Genomic DNA, 20,039 nt, shown 5'->3' on the forward strand with positions numbered 1-20,039 from the left:
CAGGTACTCAAAACTGAAACTCAGGAGAATATGAAGCAAACCAGAACTCATGGAGGAAACTCAAGCTCTGAAACTTAGTAACAGGTGCCTAGCTGTTGTGAGAGCAGGGAGTCGCTGAACAGAAAGAGCAAGGGCCCAGTGATCAGCACCAGGACACAAAGAACGAATCAAAGTTACAGAAATATGGCTTCAGATACAGTTCCCAAGTCCAGTGGTCAGTGCCAGGTCTTCAACTTCTGGGTCAGCCCCCACACCCTTCCTCCCAGTGGGGTCCCAGGACAGTTGACTGCTTGGCTCATTTCTTCTGGGACTCAGGACAGCACTAGGCCAATGAGCCCACCTGTGGGAAAGGCAATACAGAGTTAATAGTTGGGGGTGTCACCAGCAGCAGGAAGGGCCTTACAGCAAGCACATGTCCAGAGACGTCCTCCAGTAGCTCCTGGTGAACCCAGCAGTTGGCCTCACAGACCAGATCCTACTGGAATAAAGCATTTTTACCTTCAGAGCATCTTTACTAGCGAGAAGGAAACAGTAACGACCTCTCCTTCCCAGCCTGACCTGGTAGATTCCCAGAAATGTTTTTACAAAAATGCTCATTCTGAAAGAAATGAATTTGATGTCAAAAAAATGAGAGAGCTATTACTGAGCACCTAATACCTGCCATGATGGCTTACAAGAATCCACTCATTTTCAGTAGTGTTCACAAACAGTGCTTTATGGGAAGAAAGTCATAAAGTCTAGTTTTTGGTACATCTACAACACTTACCAGAACCTCACACAAACATACTTGGGCAGAGCATGGATCTCAGGGAGCACTCACACCCCTGGAGGAAAAGGGGCCAGCAAAGGGTTAAAGAAAAAAAAAATTGAAAGAAAGGCAATCTAAGCCTGCCCAGTTTGGAGCTCCTCCTAGGAGGGTGGTCACCTGAACAATTTCTGCCCTTTACCGATGGATGAAAATCGCAGGCACAGCTTGCTGGCTCCACGGGGGGCAATTTTCACTTTTTCCTTTTAAGCAAGCACACAAAAACGTGATGGAGCTCATCAGTAACTACGCAACAATGAGCGTGTGGAGGGAAGGCGTAGGTGCACAGGTCACCGCCCCTCAGAACAGGAAGACCTGTGACCCACTGGGCACCCGGCCGGGCGTCAGCAGTCCCCAGTATCCCACAAATACTGTCCCATGTAATCCTCACAACCACACTGTCCAAGGTGGCTTGGGACTCGTTTTACAGATGAAAACGCTAGGATGGAGGCCGAGACACACAGCGGAAAAGGAACCGGCTTGGGCCAAGATCAGTGAGACACCAGGTCCCCTCTCTTGGATAAAAACACGGCTGCCTCTTCAATTTTTGGAAAACGGCTGTTGGGATTTTCTGAGTCTCCATAAGAAGGGACTTTAAACCAACAAGAGGGGATCCCTGGGTGGCTCAGCGGTTTAGCACCTGCCTTCAGCCCAGGGCCTGATCCTGGAGTCCTGGGATCGAGTCCTGCATCAGGCTCCCTGCATGGAGCCTGCTTCTCCCTCTGCCTGTGTCTCTGCCTCTGCCTCTCTGTCGTTCTGTGTGTGTGTGTGTCTTGAATAAATAAAGATCTTTAAAAATAATAAAAGATAATAATAAATAAAAAATAAACCAACAAGAAATGTCGCCCTAGGCCACACAGAGAACAGGTCAGAAGGAGGCAGGAGCCACTGCTCCTGGGTCGGGTCAGATCAGGGCTTGGGCTGCCAGCGCGGCTCCTTAGCAGCAAAGGCCGTGCCGAAGCTGCCCTCGGAGCTTCGCTCCACCCGGCGGTGAGGCAGACATCTGCCAGGCGTGTCATCAGGATGCCAGACGACCCTGCGCCAACAGTCTGCAAACTGCCAAGCAAACTGCCAAGCGATGAAGCGCCCCGCCGCCCCCCACGCCCGGCGTTGGGCCCAAGCGTGCACCTCACGCACATGGCCGCTTCCCTCACCGCCCACCTCTCCCGCCGCACACCCTGCAGGCTCCTCGGCCTTGCACGCCTTGCACGCCTTGCACGCCCTGTTTGCCGCTGCCCCAGCGCCGGGCCGCCCGTCTGTCCTCCCAGGCCCCGGCTCCATGACCTCCGCCTCTCTCTTCGCTCCCTGACAACCGTTCCTCAGTTCAGCTTCTACTAAATTCCCTGTTCCACCAAAACTTCTCAGAAGTCCCCGAGGGCCCTGGCTCCTTTACGCAACAAACACGTACAAAGTCTCTCCCGCGGGACAGACCGGCGCCGCCATCCTGGTCAGCCCTCTGCACTGGGGGCAGGACGGCCCGCCCTCCGCCCTCCGCCCTCCGCCCTCCGCGGGCCGCCGAGAACACGGAGGACTGGGCTCCGGCGCGATGCTGCGGGGACGCTGACGGCACGGCCGCGCCGAAGACCCATTACGGGTCCTCTCCGTCACCCGGTAACCCACCCCGGGCGCCCGCACCCAGGAGCGTCGGTGCACGTCTCCCACGAGCCAGGGGGACAGCTGTGCAGCACGCACGCCGCCTCGTCCGCCACAGGCAAGCGCGGCCCTGAGGGTGCCTCACCCGGTGAACGAGCGGGCACCCGAGAACCGCAGACACCAGGCGTCCGCTGCCCGAGGGCAGCCGTCAGGACGGCGGCTTCCCAGCACGAGGGAGGCCTGAGTGGAGCCTCCGGGGCCGGCCCGGTCACCTCGCTGTTTCCTGAGCTGTGTGCCAGGCACGTGGGTGTTCACGTGTTGACGATTCACGGAGCGCTTAAGATGTGAGCTTTCCAGTTGGGCTTTGCTGAGATCTACTAAAAATGAACTTAAAAATGGAGTCCCACTTAAGGGACCCTAAGCAACTATGTTTTGTAAGGACACCTAGCACCGGACGCAGAAGAAAGCAGAGGCCCCACGCTCAGAAAACGCGGGAGCAAGGCAGGGCCAGGCGCAGAGCCGCTCCCGGTCCCCCGTCGCGGCCGTGACCCAGCCCACACTGAGCCTCCTGCCTTCTGTCCCTGCACCAACTGCTTCCCAGGTTGTGGGGACCCCTGAGAGTGCGCCATGACCCCCTGTCACCCAGACCGATACTCTGTTCCCATGGGTGTTTCCCAGTGCAAACTGTCGCAGGAAACCAGATGGTCCGGCTCATCTCCTCATGCCCACTGGCCTCAGGACGTGGCTGCCCTGGGCCCAGCCATCCAACCCTGGCCCACCAAGGGCTGTCCCTTCAGGAGGAGCCAGGATTAAAACAGGAAGAAGTTTTGCTGGAAGGGTTAGGACTGGCAGACACCAAGCATGGCACTTAAGAAATGTCATGGGTCAACTGCTTCCCAAAAAAGACGTTCTCCCGTTCTCCTCCTTGGCGTCTGTTAAGCCACAGGATTCCCTTCTCCTCAACTCTGACCAAGCTCCCAGATGGACAGCCTCTATCTTCATCCTTCAAGATCTCCTACCATCTGGCATTACCCCTATGGAAGTCAAACTTGACTCGTGTCTTCAAGTTTCAGGGTACCTCAAACTCAATCTGTCTACACCCAAGTTCATTATGTCTCCTCTGGAAGCACGCCTTTCTCTGAGTTCACTTGATGTTACTGATCTCTTGGTTCCAGATTTAGGCACAACAAAAAAATTTAAAAATAAGACAGTAAGACTTGAAGACATCACCATAAATGCATGTTTCACTTAATACAGAGATGGTTACACCTGATGGAACTATTTCTAGATGTACATAAATGGGGGATGGGGGAGAACAAGTAGAGACAACTAACACGACCTCAGCCAGGTGATGAAGGTCACATCCACAGTGACAAGTCAGGCTCAGAGCACCGACCCTCGATATGACATGATGAGATGGGCACTTTCCCTCTGGGCTCTTCCTCCCCAAACCTATGACCCCATCTTATCATGTGACAACCATCAGACACACCCCAACAGGCAGAAAGTCTACTGCACCCCTGCTCAGCCCTCCTTAGAACTGTCGGTCACCCGAGACTAGACTGAGAGACCCTTGCCACCAAGAGGAGCCAAAGGAGACATGACAACTGAAAGGAGTGTGGTGTCCTGGGTGGGGCCCTGGGGCAGAGGAGAGAGAACTGTGAAACACAGCGAAACGCAGGAAATTTGAATGAAGTGTGGGCTTTAGCTGATAATAACATATCAATAATCATCAGCTGTGACAAATGTGCCATCCTAATTTAAGATGTTAGGAAGAGGGGAACCTGGATACACAGTATATAGGATATAGGAACTCTATCTTCTCGATTTTTCTATGAATCTAAAACTGTCATAAGAAGACTTTATTAAAAACAACAACAAAAACAAAAATACTGCATAGTTTCTCTTTCCTCAAATTATTCCCCAACCCCCTGACTCTCTCCTCTCTCTCAGACTGTTCTGATTCCACACTTCACGGCCCACCCCCACTCAGAAACCTTCAGAGACTGTGGCTTCCCCAATAAACGTCCTTTCCTTAGCTTGCCATCCAGGCCTTCAAAGATCTGGTTCTAGCTGCGTGTGGCACTGCTGGGCACAGAGGGCTCCGCATCGCTCCGGACAGCCCCCCTTCCACCCCCTCCACTGCACCCCCCTCACTCCATCCCCCATCTGGCTTCCATGGTTTTCCTGACGACTACATCCCCCAGCTCCATCTTCTGTCTCACCTCGCCTGAGTCCTCACCACCTGCCCTCCCAGGGAACAGCTCCTGCAGGCAGTCCACCGATGTGCATCAACCTAAACTGCACCCACCACAGCCTTCACCCCTCCCCACACCTCCTTAACTGTAGAGAAGGATCAAGCTCCCTGCTGAGCATTCAAAGCATGGCGATGTGGTGCCCCCACCCCAGCCGCCCACACCATTCCCCACTGTGCTCCAAAAAAGCCCTCCTGTCACTGACACTGGACACCACCCACACACCTCCCTAGAAGGGCCTTCCCTCCACATTCTGGCCAAATGCTCCCCATCTCCATCCATGCCCGCCTCAGGTCCTATGTCCCCCAGAAGCCTTCCTCAACCAGACCAGTCATCCTATTCTTCTCCACCGAGTGATAACACAGCCTGGAACATTACACATCTCAACATTATCAGTCTGATCCACTAAGCCGGTCAGCTCGGGCACTGATTTTACAGTGCTCCCCAAGTAATGGACCAGGTCACGTTCCCTTTTCATTCCCACCGAGGACTGCACGGCAGAGGCGCTCACTCGGCAGTCAGCAAGTCAGCAAAAAATGTGTGAGCAGTGGCTGGGTGGCGGTGCCCCAAGCAGCAGGCACAACCGTGCTCTCCCAGCTCCGGCACCCAATGCTCACGCTCCCTGATAGGCTAAGATAACACTGCAGGCTGAGGCCAGATCCCGGCTCACCACTCACTAGCTATGTGACCTCTGGCAAATTACCTAACTCTTGGCGCAGTCCACTCAACTGTAAATGTACCTGCTCACAGGTTGTTCAGTAATCAAAGGGGCTGTCAATATGGAAAACCCACACCACCTGGCACATAGTTAAGTATGATTTAAAACAAAGCTACCACAGATCTTATTCAACCCACAATGGGGTCCATCCCAGTAAACCCATCATAAGGTGAAAATGTCACAAGACCTGACCTACGGTCGTAGCTTAGCCAAGCCTGGCTTCCATGCAATCGGGACACTCACATTAGCCTACACTTGGGCAGAATCATCTTGCACGAGCCCATCTCACGGCACAGTGTTGACCATCTATGTCATTTACTGAATACTGTAGAGAACATGACAAGCAGTGGCTGTTTGGGGACAGGATGGCTGTCACTGTATCGGCTGTTGATCCTGCTGATCGCTGGCTCGCCAGGGGCTACGCTTGCTGCCCAGCAACATGAGAGGATCGGACCCCATATCATCACCAGCCCGGGAAAGATACGAATTCAAAATCCCAAGGAGGTTTCTACTGAATACATAACATTTTCACACCATCACAAAGTCGGAAACTTGTAAGTCAAGGACTGTCTTCTATTATTTTCCCAGAGGCAGAAAAGATGTTAAAGCTGGTAGCTGGGCCAGTGTTAAAGCTGATCTAGTTCTTGGGTGTTGTGGGAGTTTCCTGAGTGTTTATTATTATGCTTCAGATCCTACAAGGGTGAGGATATCAAAAATGAGAAATTCAAAATAGTCCTTTAGGGATGCCTGGGTGGCTCAGCGGTTGGGCGTCTGCCTTTGGCTCAGGGGGTGATCCCAGGATCAAGTCCCGCATCGGGCTCCCCGCAGGGAGCCTGCTTCGCCCACCACCTGTGTCTGTCTCTCTCTCTCTGTGTCTCTCATGAATAAGTAAATTAAAATCTTAAAAAAAAAAAAAATAGTCCTTTAGTGGCACATATAGTATGATCCCGGTTGCGGGAAAAGGCAAAAAGGAGGATGGAGAAGCAGAAAATATGCCAAAATATTAACAGTGCCATAGCAGGATATTTATATAATTTTTATTCTCGTTATGTTTTTCCCTATTTCCTAAATATTTTACAACACGTGTTATTTGTATAATCTGAAGGAAAACAAGTTTCCAAGAAACTCAGCTTCTCCAATAAAAATGCTAAAATACTTTTCAAATACTAAAACCATCCCCAGAATAAAGTTCCATTCAAAGAACAAAACAGGGTGCCTGAGTGGCTCAGTCAGTGAAGCATTTGCCTTCGGCTCAGGTCATAATCTCTGGGTCCTGGGTTCGAGTCCCGCATCTGGACCCCTGCTCAGTGGGGAGTCTGCTTCTCCCTCTGCCTCTCCCCCTGCTTGTGCTCTCTTTCTCTCTCTGTCAAATAAATAAATAAAATATTTTTAAAAAAACATAGGATGAAACTATTCTGGGAAACAGTCCTGCCTGCTAACCAGGTAATAACACTTTCTCAGGAGAAGTGCTGCATGCATGATGCAAGAGACTGAGGTGAGGGGTAGCTCAACAGAAGGGTCTGAGCCAGATGCCACTGCCACCACCACCACCACCACCACCACCACCACCAGGAGGCAAGGCCAGGCCACCATCAAACCAGACACAGCCAGGGCATTTCTGGTGCACTGTGATCATCTACTCTGTGATGGGACAATGAATGACACACATGAACACTCCAGGGTATTCAGGATATCGATATGGGAAAGAAACACAAGACACCTTGTATTTCTTAAATGCTTCTGGCTCTACAGAAACTAATTCTGAACCTCAGCCAGGTCTCAGAGGGAGAGCAGGAAAAGGAAATGTCTAATTTACATTTGACAGTGGTTTTATTCTCATTTATCTTTAAACTGCAGGTCTGATCAACTTTCAAGGATAAAAGAAGTTATCCAAGAGAACACCAAACTGGACAATATTCATGCATGGCTCATAACCAGCACCATGGCCTGGGGACAAGAGTGTGGCAGGGATGAATAAAGACCAGACACCAAGGGGGACAGGGGGCCTGGGACCCATTTTAAGCAACACTATCAACATTCACCCTGAAACACCCTTTAGAGAAAACTATCCCCAATTTCCAGATTCAGACATGCTCTCCCCCTTCCCAAATGCCCACAGTAGCTTGCCCCTCTCTCTCCTACATCCAGCCAGGGCCTGTAAGTCGCCGTGCCGCCTCCTGCAGCCAATCAATGACCAAGCACCATCAATCCCGTTCCAGGAGCTCTCAGGGCCACCCACACCTCTCTGGCACGGGCCTAGCTCAGCTGCAGCCAGCTCTTCCTCAGCTCCCACCTCCCCACCCTCAGTGCACTCCTGACCCATGCCCCCTCCCTAACACAGATTCTCACACACACACCCCTCCTCACACCCCACACATAACACATCCTCTCTCTCACTGCAGCCAGTGAAATCTTTCTAAAATCCTGATTATGTCATTACTCTGCTTTAAAACATTTCTTAATTGTCCTTGAGACAAAATCCAAATTCCTAAGGTCTTGTAAAGCTTGTCATGGCTGGCCTTGTCCACCTGTCCACCCGCAGAGACTCCTACCACTTCTCCTGACTGATGTTTATTGAGTACCTAACCAGACGTCACTGTGTGAGAAGTTAGGGATGCAGCAGTGAACAAAACAAAGTCCCGTCTGATTGGGGTTGACAAAACAAATACAGAAGCTGGTGTTAGAGTGGCAGCAGCACCTGAGGGAAAATACAGCAGCAGGTGGCCAGCTGCAGCCTTAGGAAGCACACAGGGAAACCCTCACCAGGAGGCCAGGCCTCAGAGAAGGGCAGTTCCCCAGAGCTCCTGCTCTCACCTCCCCATCTTCACACACCCTGGTTGCTCGGCCGGCCCTCCTGCCCTCTCCCCTCTCTGCCCAGCGAATTTCTGTTCCCTCCTAGGTTCTGACTCAGAGTGCCAGCCTTCCAGGAGGCCTTCCTCGCACTCTGTATGCAGTCGCCACCAGCCCAACGCCCTGCCTTGAGTCAATCCATCTTCCCTCCAAAACTGGAAAACGCCTTAAAAGCAGGAGTTGTTCAGCGGTGAATCACCAACGCTTAACACACTGCCTGGCACAGAGAGGCTCTAGACACACATTAGCTGGATTACAGAATTGTACAAATCAGTTGCCTGAGACTTAGCTACCCTTCCCCTCTCCGCAGCCCCACCCCCGACCTGCACACGCTTCCACTTATCCCACTGCCCCCCGCACAGAGCTCAGTTGAGCGCCTCAGGCACGCAGATGCAGACACAGTGGAAATGTCCAGCCAGCAGAATTCCTGAAATCACTAACTTGTGACTCCACCGCAGATACATAATTATCCCATTGTGCTTTTATTTTGTATAAGAATGTTGTTTTTCTCAAATCAGATACAAACTCCTCAAGGGCCATGCCCACTCCTGTGTGTGAGTGTTACACGACTCCAGGCTCAGCACCAAAGGGCGAACAGTACTAAATGCATATAGTAACCATGACCTCCACAGCAAACACCAAGGAACCCTGAAACTCACTTTGAACAGCATATTCTTCTAGTTAGGATTTGGGCATTTTACCGTATGTAGAATGTGCCTCAAATAGTAACGTCAGTAAATATTAACCCCTTAGTAAGTCTGCTTCCCCAAGTGCCTGGGTTACCAATTCAGAAACTCCCCTCTGTGCACCCTAGTCTGGGGCAAGTGGCTAAACGAGGGTGGTGGAGCCAGAGACACCAATATTGGAAGGAAGCAACACCATGTGCTTTCTTTTTTTTTTTTTTTTTAAAATTTATTTATTTGAGAGAGAAAGAGAATGCATGAGCATGGGTAGAGCAGAGGGAGAGGGAAAGAGAAGCTCAAGCAGACTCCCCGCTGAGTACGGAGCCCAACAACGTGGGGCTCCATCCCACAACCCCAAGACCAGGGCCTGAGCTGAGCTGGACAGTCGGACACGTAACTGACTGAGCCGCCCAGGGGCCCCAACACCACGTGCCTTCTGACACGATGCTCTGGATGCTCTGAAGACAGCACATCCCTCCACCTGCGTGGGGACGCTGAATATGCAGAAGAGGAAACATCAGGCAAACCCAACCTGAGGACACTCTACAAAGTAACTGCCGTGTACTCCTGAAGAATATCAAAGCCAACAAATTCACAGACAGAAGGTAGGATGTCGGCTGCCGGGGGCTGGGAGGGCAACAGGGAGTTGGCTAGCGAGGAACAGAGTTTCGGCTTGGAAAATGGTAAAGTTCTGGAGGAGGACGACGGATGGCTGCACAACAAAGGGAATGTACCGGATCCCACCTGGCTGCTCACTTCAAAAGGATTAAAGTGGTACATACATTAGTGGGTTTTACCACGACAAAAAATGTCAAGGGCAAGAAATTCTAGGAAAGGCTGAGAATCTCCCTTAGATCAAAGGGGGCTACACAGACAAGGCCACAAATGGCACTGAGTGACCCCGAGTGGGGGCAGGGAGGGCAGAACTTGCTAACAAACTGGCATGGCTAGGACAAAGGACAACAGGTTACCATGAACTGTGGATCAGTAATAGTAACATCAATGACAGATGCCCTGTGGTCACATCCGAGAGAGTCCCTGTGCGTGGGACACAGGAAGGCCTAAGGGCGCACAGAGCCTCCACTTACTCCTCAACTGATCACGGGAGAAAATGAGACTTTCATGGAGAAACACAGAGAGGATGATAGAGTGAGTGAGGGAAGATGTAAACAACTGGTGAATCTGGGTAAGGGGCATAGAGGAGTTCATTATACTATTCTTACAATTTTTCCTGTAAGTTTGAAATTATATCAAAACTAAGAAACAGGGACACCTGGGTGGCTCAGTCAGATGGGCGTCTGCCTTCAGCTCAGGTCCTGATCTCAGGGTCCTGGGATCAAGTCCCACATCGGGGGGGTCCCTGCTCAGCAGGGAGTCTGCTTCTCCCTCTGCCCTTCACCCCCTTCACGTGCATGCACGCACTCTCTCTCTCTCCTCTATCTCTGAAATAAAATCTTTTAAAAATAAAATAAACTTTTTAAAAAACAGAAACAGAAAACAGTGCAAGAACAAAAACCGCATCTGAAAGCAAACTGAGTGGGGGGAGTCAAACCGTCAGGGTTCTCCATGGGCACCTGGGGACACACACCCCCTGCAGAGCCACACCTGCCCTACACACTGAGGCTCAAGAGCAGGATTAAAGCATTAATTATCATGTCAAACATCTCCTGGGATGGCATTTTCTATATATTTAACTAGATGTCCGAAAAGAAAAGGTGTCAAACCTCAGCTCTACTGAAACAACTATGGAAGATGCCCCAAGTACTTTTTTAATGTCTTCTGAATAAAAGGAGCAAAGAGTCAGAAACCTGGAGGACACCATCTATATATAATCCACATGCTATCTTGTTAAAACTCTAGCTTTAGAATTCTACAAGGTGATAATGAGGAGAAATGTTCTTATCCATTTCAGGACTCATCCACAGCACGTTGTTCAAAATGGAACACGGCACATTTTTTAAAGCAGGTTTAAAAACAAAAAAAAATCTATGTAGATGGTCCCTTTGTGGCTCCTGAGCCTCCCATGACTAATGTCAAGGGCAAGTTGAGTCAAGTTCACAGGCGTTGAATACAGAGAGAGGGTGTCTGCACCGGCCACCCACTCTAGCCCCCAAGGCCTGACCAGACTCTAGATGCCACCTTCCCAACAGCCATCCTCCTGCTCTGGCTGCCTGGCTTTGGGCATAGTTTCTCACTCAGATTCCCGCAACTCCCCTCTCCAGCTGGTGTTCCCACCTCCAGTCCCACCCCTCCAAGCCTTCCACTCCACCCATGGTCAAAAAGATCTTTCCAAACACAAATCTCTATGATGCCCACCTCCTTAAATCCATAGCAGCTCCTCACCACCAAACACATCAATATTCATTAGCTGCCCAGAGTTCCACGCTAGGTCAATGAGACTGACCTGTATGTTTCATAAATGCAGTTCAATGCAAATAACTTACTTATTTAATATAGAAGCAAAGTGTTCCCTATAATCATGCCCTTCCCACCTGTAAACACATGTAACAGTGTATTACAATTTGGTGTTGGCCTGTCTGTCCTAGATACCAGGGTTCTGGGGAGCATAGCACACTCTAAGTGAGCAATAAACCTTTGCTGAACCAAAGTAAAGACCTCTGGATACCCTCCCCGGCCATACTCAGATCGATGTTCCTCCACTCCCAGGACAAGATGCTACTGGGTGATCAACAGAGTCAACCCCTCCAGGACACACGCCAGACAGGAGGCCCTAATGATTGCTACATATAAGGCAACTGCCTTCACAACCCCACAGAGCTCTTCACGAACACAAGCTCGAACACAAGCTCCAGAACGGAAAGGGCGTAACAGATCCCTTTTAGGTCGGCTACCTAATTTCTGGTCCTCTCTGCTTGATATTTTTGGCCAACCACCTGATATCCTCAAGCCCTGCTTCCTAATTTAAGTCTGACGCCCACTTTCTTTTAACTACACTAACGAGTCTCCAACTCTTGATGATCCGACACCTTTACACTCAAAGATTGCTGAAGACTCCCAAAGAGCTTACTTTATGAGCTACACTTATCAGTAGCTTCCATATTAGAGGTTAAAGCCAAAAAAAAAAAAAAAAGAATGTATCTCTTTATTAATTCACTTAAAAATAAAATTATATATTTAAATAGATATTTCTATGAAAAATAACTTTTTTCAAAAAATTGTTAGACAAGTGACAGTGTTTTGCCAATCTCTTTAATGTCTGCCTTCACCGAGGACAGCTGGACTCCATATTCCATTTCAATCTACGCTGTGACATGTTGTTTTGGTCCAAGTAGACGAACGAACTCAGACCTCACAAAGATGTGCTGGTGAAAGGAGCAAGAGTACCAGCATATCCAAATAACTGAGAATATTCTTCTCTGATGTCACATCAGAACTCAGGAAATTGTAGTTTCTTAAAGGTTAGCAGCAATCTACGTGAACAGAACACATTAGAGGATACCCAATCTAGCTGAAGCCACAGCGATTGGGCTTTGCATCCCTTATGAAGTGAAAATCCACCGGCCTCACTTTGAGTGCATCTCCTACCCATGGATGATTTTGTGTTAGAACGGACTGGTCATCTGGAAATACTGGTTCACTGAATTATGCAGATGTTCCAAATGAGGACACATTTCATTCACATTTCATATCCAAAAATATCCTATTCACTCTACCACCACGGTCTCATTGGAAGAGTCTCATGTCTGGGAAGCTCACAGCGGCAGACACGGGTCCTCCAAAACTCTTGATTTTCACCTGAAGCTCAAATTTTATCCCCAGCAACAAATCCTGGCAGTCTTTCTCCTTGAAGTGACAGCTCATTCTGTTCATTTTCAAAACACGTCTGCCAAAGTCCCAAGCCTGAGTGCCCAGCGCCGCCTGTTAGCCCGTCAGGTGCAGCTCAGCCTCCAGGCGGCCACAGCTGGCCCAGCCGCACCCCACGGTGCCTTCCTGAGCAGGCGCTGCATGCAGCACCAGGACAGCACGCGGCCAGCGCACCGTGGGGACGCCGTGCACTAGACAGCCAGGACCTACTAAAACTGACACTTTTTACTGAGTCCCCAAGGGCATTCTCAAGTGGAGTGCAATTTTTTACTGCGCATGGATGGCCGTGAAGAGAACAGTGCGCGCTCAGCACCGTCTGGCGCCACCACCTTGATTCCTGCGAAGGCGCCAGCAGTTTTACCCACGTCACGTCTGCACCATCCGCGCAGACCCCAGTAGAGTGAGTGGGAAAGGCCAGAGCTACCTTGCATTGTTTGGTTTTTTTTTTTTTTAAGATTTTATTTTTAAGTAATCTCTACACCTAATGTGGGGCTCGAACTCACGACCCTGAGATCTGGAATCACACACTCCACCAACTGAACCAGCCAGGTGCCCCCGCCTTGTACTATCCTTGAAATAAGGGTTGGGGAGCCTGGAGCCCACCACAGGAACAGGTGAGCTACACTATCAGCACTGTTCTCTGGTTTTATATCCCTGCCACCACCCCAACCACCTTCCCAACACACTTGGTTTTAGACTCCACAGACTTACAGAAACACCTGAGTGGCTCAACGGTTGAGCGTCCATCTTTGGCTCAGGCAATGATCCCTGGGTCCAGGGATCGAGTCCCGCATTGGGCTCCTCTGTCTGTGTCTCTGCCTCTCTCTCTGTGTTTCTCATAAATAAATAAATAAATAAATAAATAAATAAATAAATAAATAAATAAATAAATAAATAGATAAATAAATAAATAAATAAATAAATAAATAAATAAATAAATAAATAAAAGCTTTAGACTCCATGGACTTAACAACATAAATTTTTCAGTGGAACACTGTAACACCATTCTAGGCGTTTCTCAAGTCCACTTCCCTCATTGCTAGCCATGCAGCTTAGGTCCCTTCTGCAAGCCATTTAATTAAGGCTTCATCTCCTCATCCATTACGTGGAGATAATCATCCCCAACCAGATAAGTGGCCTTAAAGAACCCACCCTCTGTGGAAGCCCTTTGCAAACTACGCATTTTTTCTTCAGTACGTCTTTACCATGTGTCAAGCACTGTCCTGTGTACTAGCATAAATGAGGTTTCTGCTTTATGATAAAAAGCTTGGTTCTAGGGGTGGGGGTGTAATGAGAAATAACAGAGAAAGCAAGAGTGATCATGAATGGTTGGGGAGCTGCTTTAAATGAGATGTGCAGGAAAGGCCTCTCTGAAGAAATGACCCAAGTAGATGAGAGTGGAGGACCAGAGGGAGCCAGGTGTGCAAAGAACAGAGGGAAGACCATTCCAGGCCTCTCCATCCAGGAAAACAGAAGAGGCAGGCAGTGCCAAATCACGAAGCTTTGTGAACCAGGGTGAGGAATTTACATTCTACTCTAAGCACTTGGGAAGCCAGGAGAGGGCCAGTCAGGAAGTAACAGAATCTGATCTACAGTTGTGAAAGAACCCTGTGGCCACTACGTGAAGAATAGAATGTAGGGCATGAGTGCATATGGGGAGACCAATCAGGATGTGAGGCTAGTCATCCAAACAAATGATGGTAGCTGCCTGGACTGGGCTCACAACAGAGGGAGACCAAACGAGGCAGTCCAATATAAGATGCACTTCAGAGGCAAAGGTGACAGGTTCTACTAGTAAGCTGGACAGGCCCATGAGGAGGGGAAGAGGAAAGAAAGGTAAATCCTGGATCTACAGCTTGAACACCTGAGTGGGGGCGGTGGCCATGGGCAGAGGCAAAGAGTCGGCGTTCAGGAGCTCCAGGGCCAGGTCAGGAGGGAAGACCACGGATGTGAGAGTTGCTGGCACGTGAACTGCATGTAAAGCATGAGCCTAGACAAGACCCACTGGTGAGTGGCACACACAGCAAAGAGGAAGGGCCCAAGATCAAGCCCTCGAGTGCTCCACACTCAGCTGCCAAACAGCAAAGGGGTCTGAGGAGGAGTGATGAGACCCTGGAGGAAGACATGGAGTTTTGGGAAGACAGGTGAGGAGAGTCTCAGGAGGGAGGGAATGGCCCACCTTATGGAATGCTGCTGAGAAGTCAGACAAGATAAAGACGGAGGAGTGACTTTTAGATTTAATAATCAATGATGGCCTGTGGAGGGTGGTCTCAACACTGGGCAGGGAGCCTAACTGGAGCAGATGAGAGAGGATGCAAGGTGACCAAAGTAGGGTTACTCTTCTATTGTCCATACATTACTTTGATGCATCCACTTGGCTTCCTCCATGGCCTACTCAAAGCACGGCTTACAAAGCCAGGTGACAATTAGTTGAGAGACTGGTTTGGGAAACAGCTCATCATTTTATACCTACCCCTCCCACACACGTGTGAGTACCATGTGTGTGTCAGTGGTTTTGAGAGCAACAGCTCTCTAGTTTCCCTGCTTCTGTGCCACGTGTGTGAGGTAGAGATCCATCTGAAATCAAGTGTTCCCCCATGCCCACTTTCCAGTGGGAGAATGAACTCTGTTATCACCATCAAGTATCACAGCGCAACACAAATGGGGGACGTATATATACATCAGCATTAGCCACAGGCCTACGAATGACTCATTTTGAGCTGTAATTTATATAAGTCTAGTTATTTGCAACTTACAAGCCAAAGATGCTACTGATGCATATACATATCATTTACTATAGATAGAATTAACCAATGAACTAATTTGATAATAGCAGTATTAAACTAACAGTAGCTTAGTAATTAAAATGCAGTAATAGTGGCATTTGAAAACCAGCACTAATCCAAAAAAAAAAAAAAACCTGTGGGAATTCCAACTGAGAGTAGGCAAGTGCTGCAGCTCCCTCTGTAAAGATGCTGAATGCTGGGTGGAGGGCCTTCAGTCAACTTTAGTGAAGATGTCAATTTTAGGAATCCTTAACAACTTCACTAAATATGACACCAACAAGTAACCACTAATACATATACAAAGTAAAAGTATAGGGACTGACAAATGGATCACAGAAAGAAGCGAAGGCTGAGTCTGGGTTTAGGGCACTGAATGGCGCTTCAGGGCGAGTGGTACGAGTAGGGCCTACTCTGGGACAACCTGGCCCACACATGTCACTTTACTACAGTACCACTCCATCAGACTGCTGGAGGGAGCAAGGGAGACAGCCTGCCTGGATGCCTGTGCTCAGAATTCCTCAATTCACAGTGGCTGTCTGGTGTTGTGGTAACAGAGCACAAGTCACACCCCGGTAACCCACTAGCTAGAACCAGCCCCACAAATGGGGCTTGTTTGGCCTGCAGTGTTGGACTCCTTCATGTTTTATAACATCTGAAATAGTGCCAACATTTAATTGGAAGGCTTCACATTAAAAAAAAAAAAAAAAAAAGTCTTCTGGCTTCTCAAAGAAAAAGAAAAGAGATAGAGAGAAAGGAAGCGATCTGGCTGAGGCCCACCTGCCCTTCAGCTGCTGGAGCCTGTGCTCTCCAGAGCCCACCCTCCAGAAAACCAGACACAAGTCACTGCCAGCTGCCATTTATCTCTGAACCTGTGCCACTCGTCTTCTATCTGGCCTGTTCCCTTCACTTATGCTACCTTCCAGCTGCTGGCATCACTTGGATTTGCAACCTGTGTCCTGGCAGAGGGTGCTGAAAGGTCCCATGGGGTTGAGTCCAAGGAGAAGACTATGAGGACTGTTTAAGATGCCATGCTCTCACACACGGAACTGAAAATGTTAGCTGCTGATTTTCCTCTTCATTAAGCACCTTGCAAAGGTCAGACACAGCTAACATCCTCCCCTGGCTCCTTCCTAAAGAGCAATCTCAGTAATTACTCAAGACTCAGAACTTTTCTCTTAACAACCTACGATGAGCTTATCAGGGAATGCTGATCATTCATAAATTAATGTTTTAATTAAAAGGGCAAAAATATATCCATTAGTCAGTTTGAGCACAGGTTTAGGGTAGCAGAGGGAACCACATTTCAAATGGAAAAAAAAGAAAAAAAAAAGCCCTCCAAATAGAATGAGAAAAAAAGAAAATGATTAGACAGTTACTTTACAGTAAGTTTCTTTTCATATATGCACAACCACCACAAAAGCTTTGAACTAGGGGCAGCCCGGGTGGCTCAGCGGTTTAAGCGCCGTCTTCAGCCCAGGGCCTGATCCTGGGGACCCGGGATCGAGTCCTGCGTCGGGCTCCCTGCATGGAGCCTGCTTCTCCCTCTCTGTGTCTCTCATTAATAAATAAATAAAATCTTCAAAAAGAAAAAAAAAAGAAAAAAAAGCATTGAACTATCAGTTAGTACTTAAGACATCCATAAGACAGAGTTTATACAATCTCTTCCGATCATCATCTCTTTTACTCCTTAAACTACCTTTGGATGAAACAAATTCTCCTAAGCCAAATTAATAACTAAAGGACTGGTTACTAGTGATTGACTACGTACAATTACGGCAACGGTGATCCTACGTATGTTCAGCATCATATATGAGAAGCAATGATCTTATATAAACACTAATAAGCCCAGGGCAATCGCACTGTAATGTGGCACCAACTACCCCCATTATACCGCTCAGATGTTTACGTAAATAAAGACGGCCTTGAAGGAGAAAATGAATCGCAAAAGGACAAATGTCAAGCGTGCACAGATGCGATGCCTCCCACCCCTTTGGCTTTTACAGACCAGGAAACAGACAGTGCTTAATGAAGGACGGGTCCACCAAAGTTGGCTGTTGTCTTTCCCACGAGCCGCTTGTGAGTTGCTGCTCACACTCCCAACACCGTGGAGACGCCACGAAAACCCAAACCCAAGTCCCAACCCATCAGCCTCCAACTCTACTGCTGGAGACAAGTTCTGGGTCCAAGAACACAGCGACACGAGGCCGCCGCACAAAAGGAGGGAAAGTCTGGATTCGAGGCAAGCTGCTCAGAAGGCTGCGATGAAGTTCACTGCGACTTTGAGAGAACTTTTGCACCGACGAGTCGCCAGGCCGACCCTTCGTTTTCCGGTCGTGTTTCCTGGGCTCGGCGTTTCCCCCACAGCTTGGACAGGGGGACCGACAGGCCCTGGACGCGGGCTCGGCTCGTGGGGCACCAGCGCTCCAGCCCAAGGCCTCTTTCCTCTACCTGCTGGCAGCGCCCCGGGTGGGTAGGCCGGGTCGGTGTGCCAACACCTGCAGTGCTCAATCTCCGAACTTGTCTGAACCGGAGCGGGACTTCGAGTTAGCCTCACATTAACCAGAGGAATAACAACAACTAAACCAAAACACCCTTTTATTTATTTACTTATTTATTTATTTATTCCTTTCCCCCTACTTACAACCCCCCAAGACCGAGGTCTGCAACAGCTCATGCTTTTTTTTTTTTTAGTGGACTTGCATTGCACCACGTGGCTGGGGAACACACGACACACAGCCCGCTGCCTCCTCCAGGACGCCCTCCTGGATCTGAACTCTCTGCGTGCGTGGCGGGAGGGGGGGTGAGGGCACCCCCGGGGTCCGGGGTGGGAATCCACTCACCCGATCCTTCATCCTCCAGCTCTGGGCTAAGGACTTGGAGCCTTCGATCTTCTCACAGTGCCGCTTTTTCATGAAGGCCAAGGGCAGGTTCCAGTCGGTGAGGTCGGCCTCGTCCTCCTCCCCGAGCCCCAGGAGGGGCGCCTGCAGCATCTCGGCCTCCATCGCGGGGGGCGGGGGCGGGGGCGTCCTCGGCAGCAGGCGCTCGAGCACCTCCAGCCTTAACAGCAGGGGTGCCGGCAGCGGCGGGAGGGCACCGGGCGGGGCGGCGGGAGGTGCGGAACCCTTGTCTCCAGCTCCGCGCGCGGGGCACACACGCGGCCCCGGACCCCGAGCGACCTCAGGCCTCGCGGTGACCCCGCTCGCGGCCTCCAACGCCCCGGCCGACCCGAGCCCGGGCGCCGCCCAGCCGTCCGGAGCGCGCGCGGGTCCCCGCAGCCGCTCTCAGCCCTGCGGGCCCCGCACCCGCCGAAGCTGCTGCGCCCAGACCCGCGACCGGCCCATCGCGCTCGCCCGCGCCCGCTCCTCAGCCCCGGATCCGCGCGGCCTGGCCGGCCCCGGCCTCGGGCCCGCGGCGCTCTCCCGCCTGAGAACCAGTCCTGAGGAAGGGCGACACGGGGGCGCGGAGAAGACAGGCGGCGTGGGCTTATGGGGTTCGGAGACTTTTGCCCTCTGGTTGGAAGCTACAGTGCAACTCCGCTCATCAGCACATCAAGGAGGACGCCATGTTGCCGCGGCCCAGCATGCACCGCGGTCGACGGCGTGACCCACGGGCCAAACCTCCTCGGAGCGCTCCGGCCGCGCTTTCCCGGGATGCGCAGAGGGGGGAACGGCCCACCCCCCCACCGCCCTTCTTCGTTACTATGGTTACCACAATTCCGCTCTCCAGAGTTTATGGCGTTCATTCAATAGATGCGTGATCTCCAAGTCAATCCTACAAATGAAACTATGTCAGTTTGGTTCATTTATAAAAAAAAAAAAAAATTTTTTTTAAAGCTTTATATTGTTACAAATGAACCTACACACTCCTGAAATTAAAGGCGTTGACCCCCTGTTGTTTTGTTTTTGTTTTTGTTTTTTCTACATTTTGAAACGGCAGCCAAAGCTTCAGAAAGAACCACTGGAAGAAAAAAAAAGAAAGAAAAAGGAAAAAAAAAAAAAAAAAGAAAGGACCACGGATAATATGACAGAGGAAGATAGTGGCGGGGTTAGGGGGGGCACAGAGGATCCTCCATGGTATCAATCAGATTTTCTTTCTTTGCTTTGCTCCCCCCCCCCCCCCCAGGGAATACCCGTAGAGAAAATTAATTTCAACAATTACAGTTTCTTGTTGAATCCATCTTATTTTCTGAGCGGTTTATTCTTCTTTTGACATAGCTTTACGTGCAAACAGCTAAGAGCTACAGGTGTCTACCCATGCAGGTGAGCCTCCTGCTTTATTTCTCTACTCGGAGCATGGATTTAGGAAAAAAAAAAGATTCTATTTATTTATTTGAGAGACACAGAGAGAGGGAGTGGGGATGGGGAGAGGCAGAGGGAGCAGGAGAGAGAGAATCTCAAGGAAACTCTCTGCTGAGTGCAGAGCCCAACACGGGGCTGGATCCCACCACCCGGAGATCTTGACCTGAGCACAAACCAAGAGTCAGACGTTCAACCCACTGAGCCACCCAGGCGCCCGGGAAACATT

At 50.0% G+C, this 20,039-nt stretch overlaps 1 protein-coding gene across 4 annotated transcripts in view; it reads right to left on the reverse strand.

The window, feature by feature from the left end:
• Nucleotides 1-20,039, reverse strand: part of RPTOR (regulatory associated protein of MTOR complex 1) — a 333,192-nt gene that overhangs the window by 312,948 nt on the left and 205 nt on the right. For 3 of the 4 annotated variants that reach the window (XM_025468264.3, XM_025468263.3, XM_025468266.3), the window contains exon 1: nt 18,356-18,753. The exons of the other annotated variant lie outside the window; for it this stretch is intronic. In XM_025468264.3, coding sequence (XP_025324049.1) covers nt 18,356-18,517 — 162 coding nt within the window. In that variant the 5' untranslated portion in view covers nt 18,518-18,753. Of the gene's footprint in view, nt 1-18,355; nt 18,754-20,039 lie in introns of those variants that run through there. 4 annotated transcript variants of the gene reach the window in all.

Source organism: Canis lupus, chromosome 9 (assembly GCF_003254725.2).
Source record: "Canis lupus dingo isolate Sandy chromosome 9, ASM325472v2, whole genome shotgun sequence".
Taxonomy (NCBI): Eukaryota; Metazoa; Chordata; class Mammalia; order Carnivora; family Canidae; genus Canis; species Canis lupus.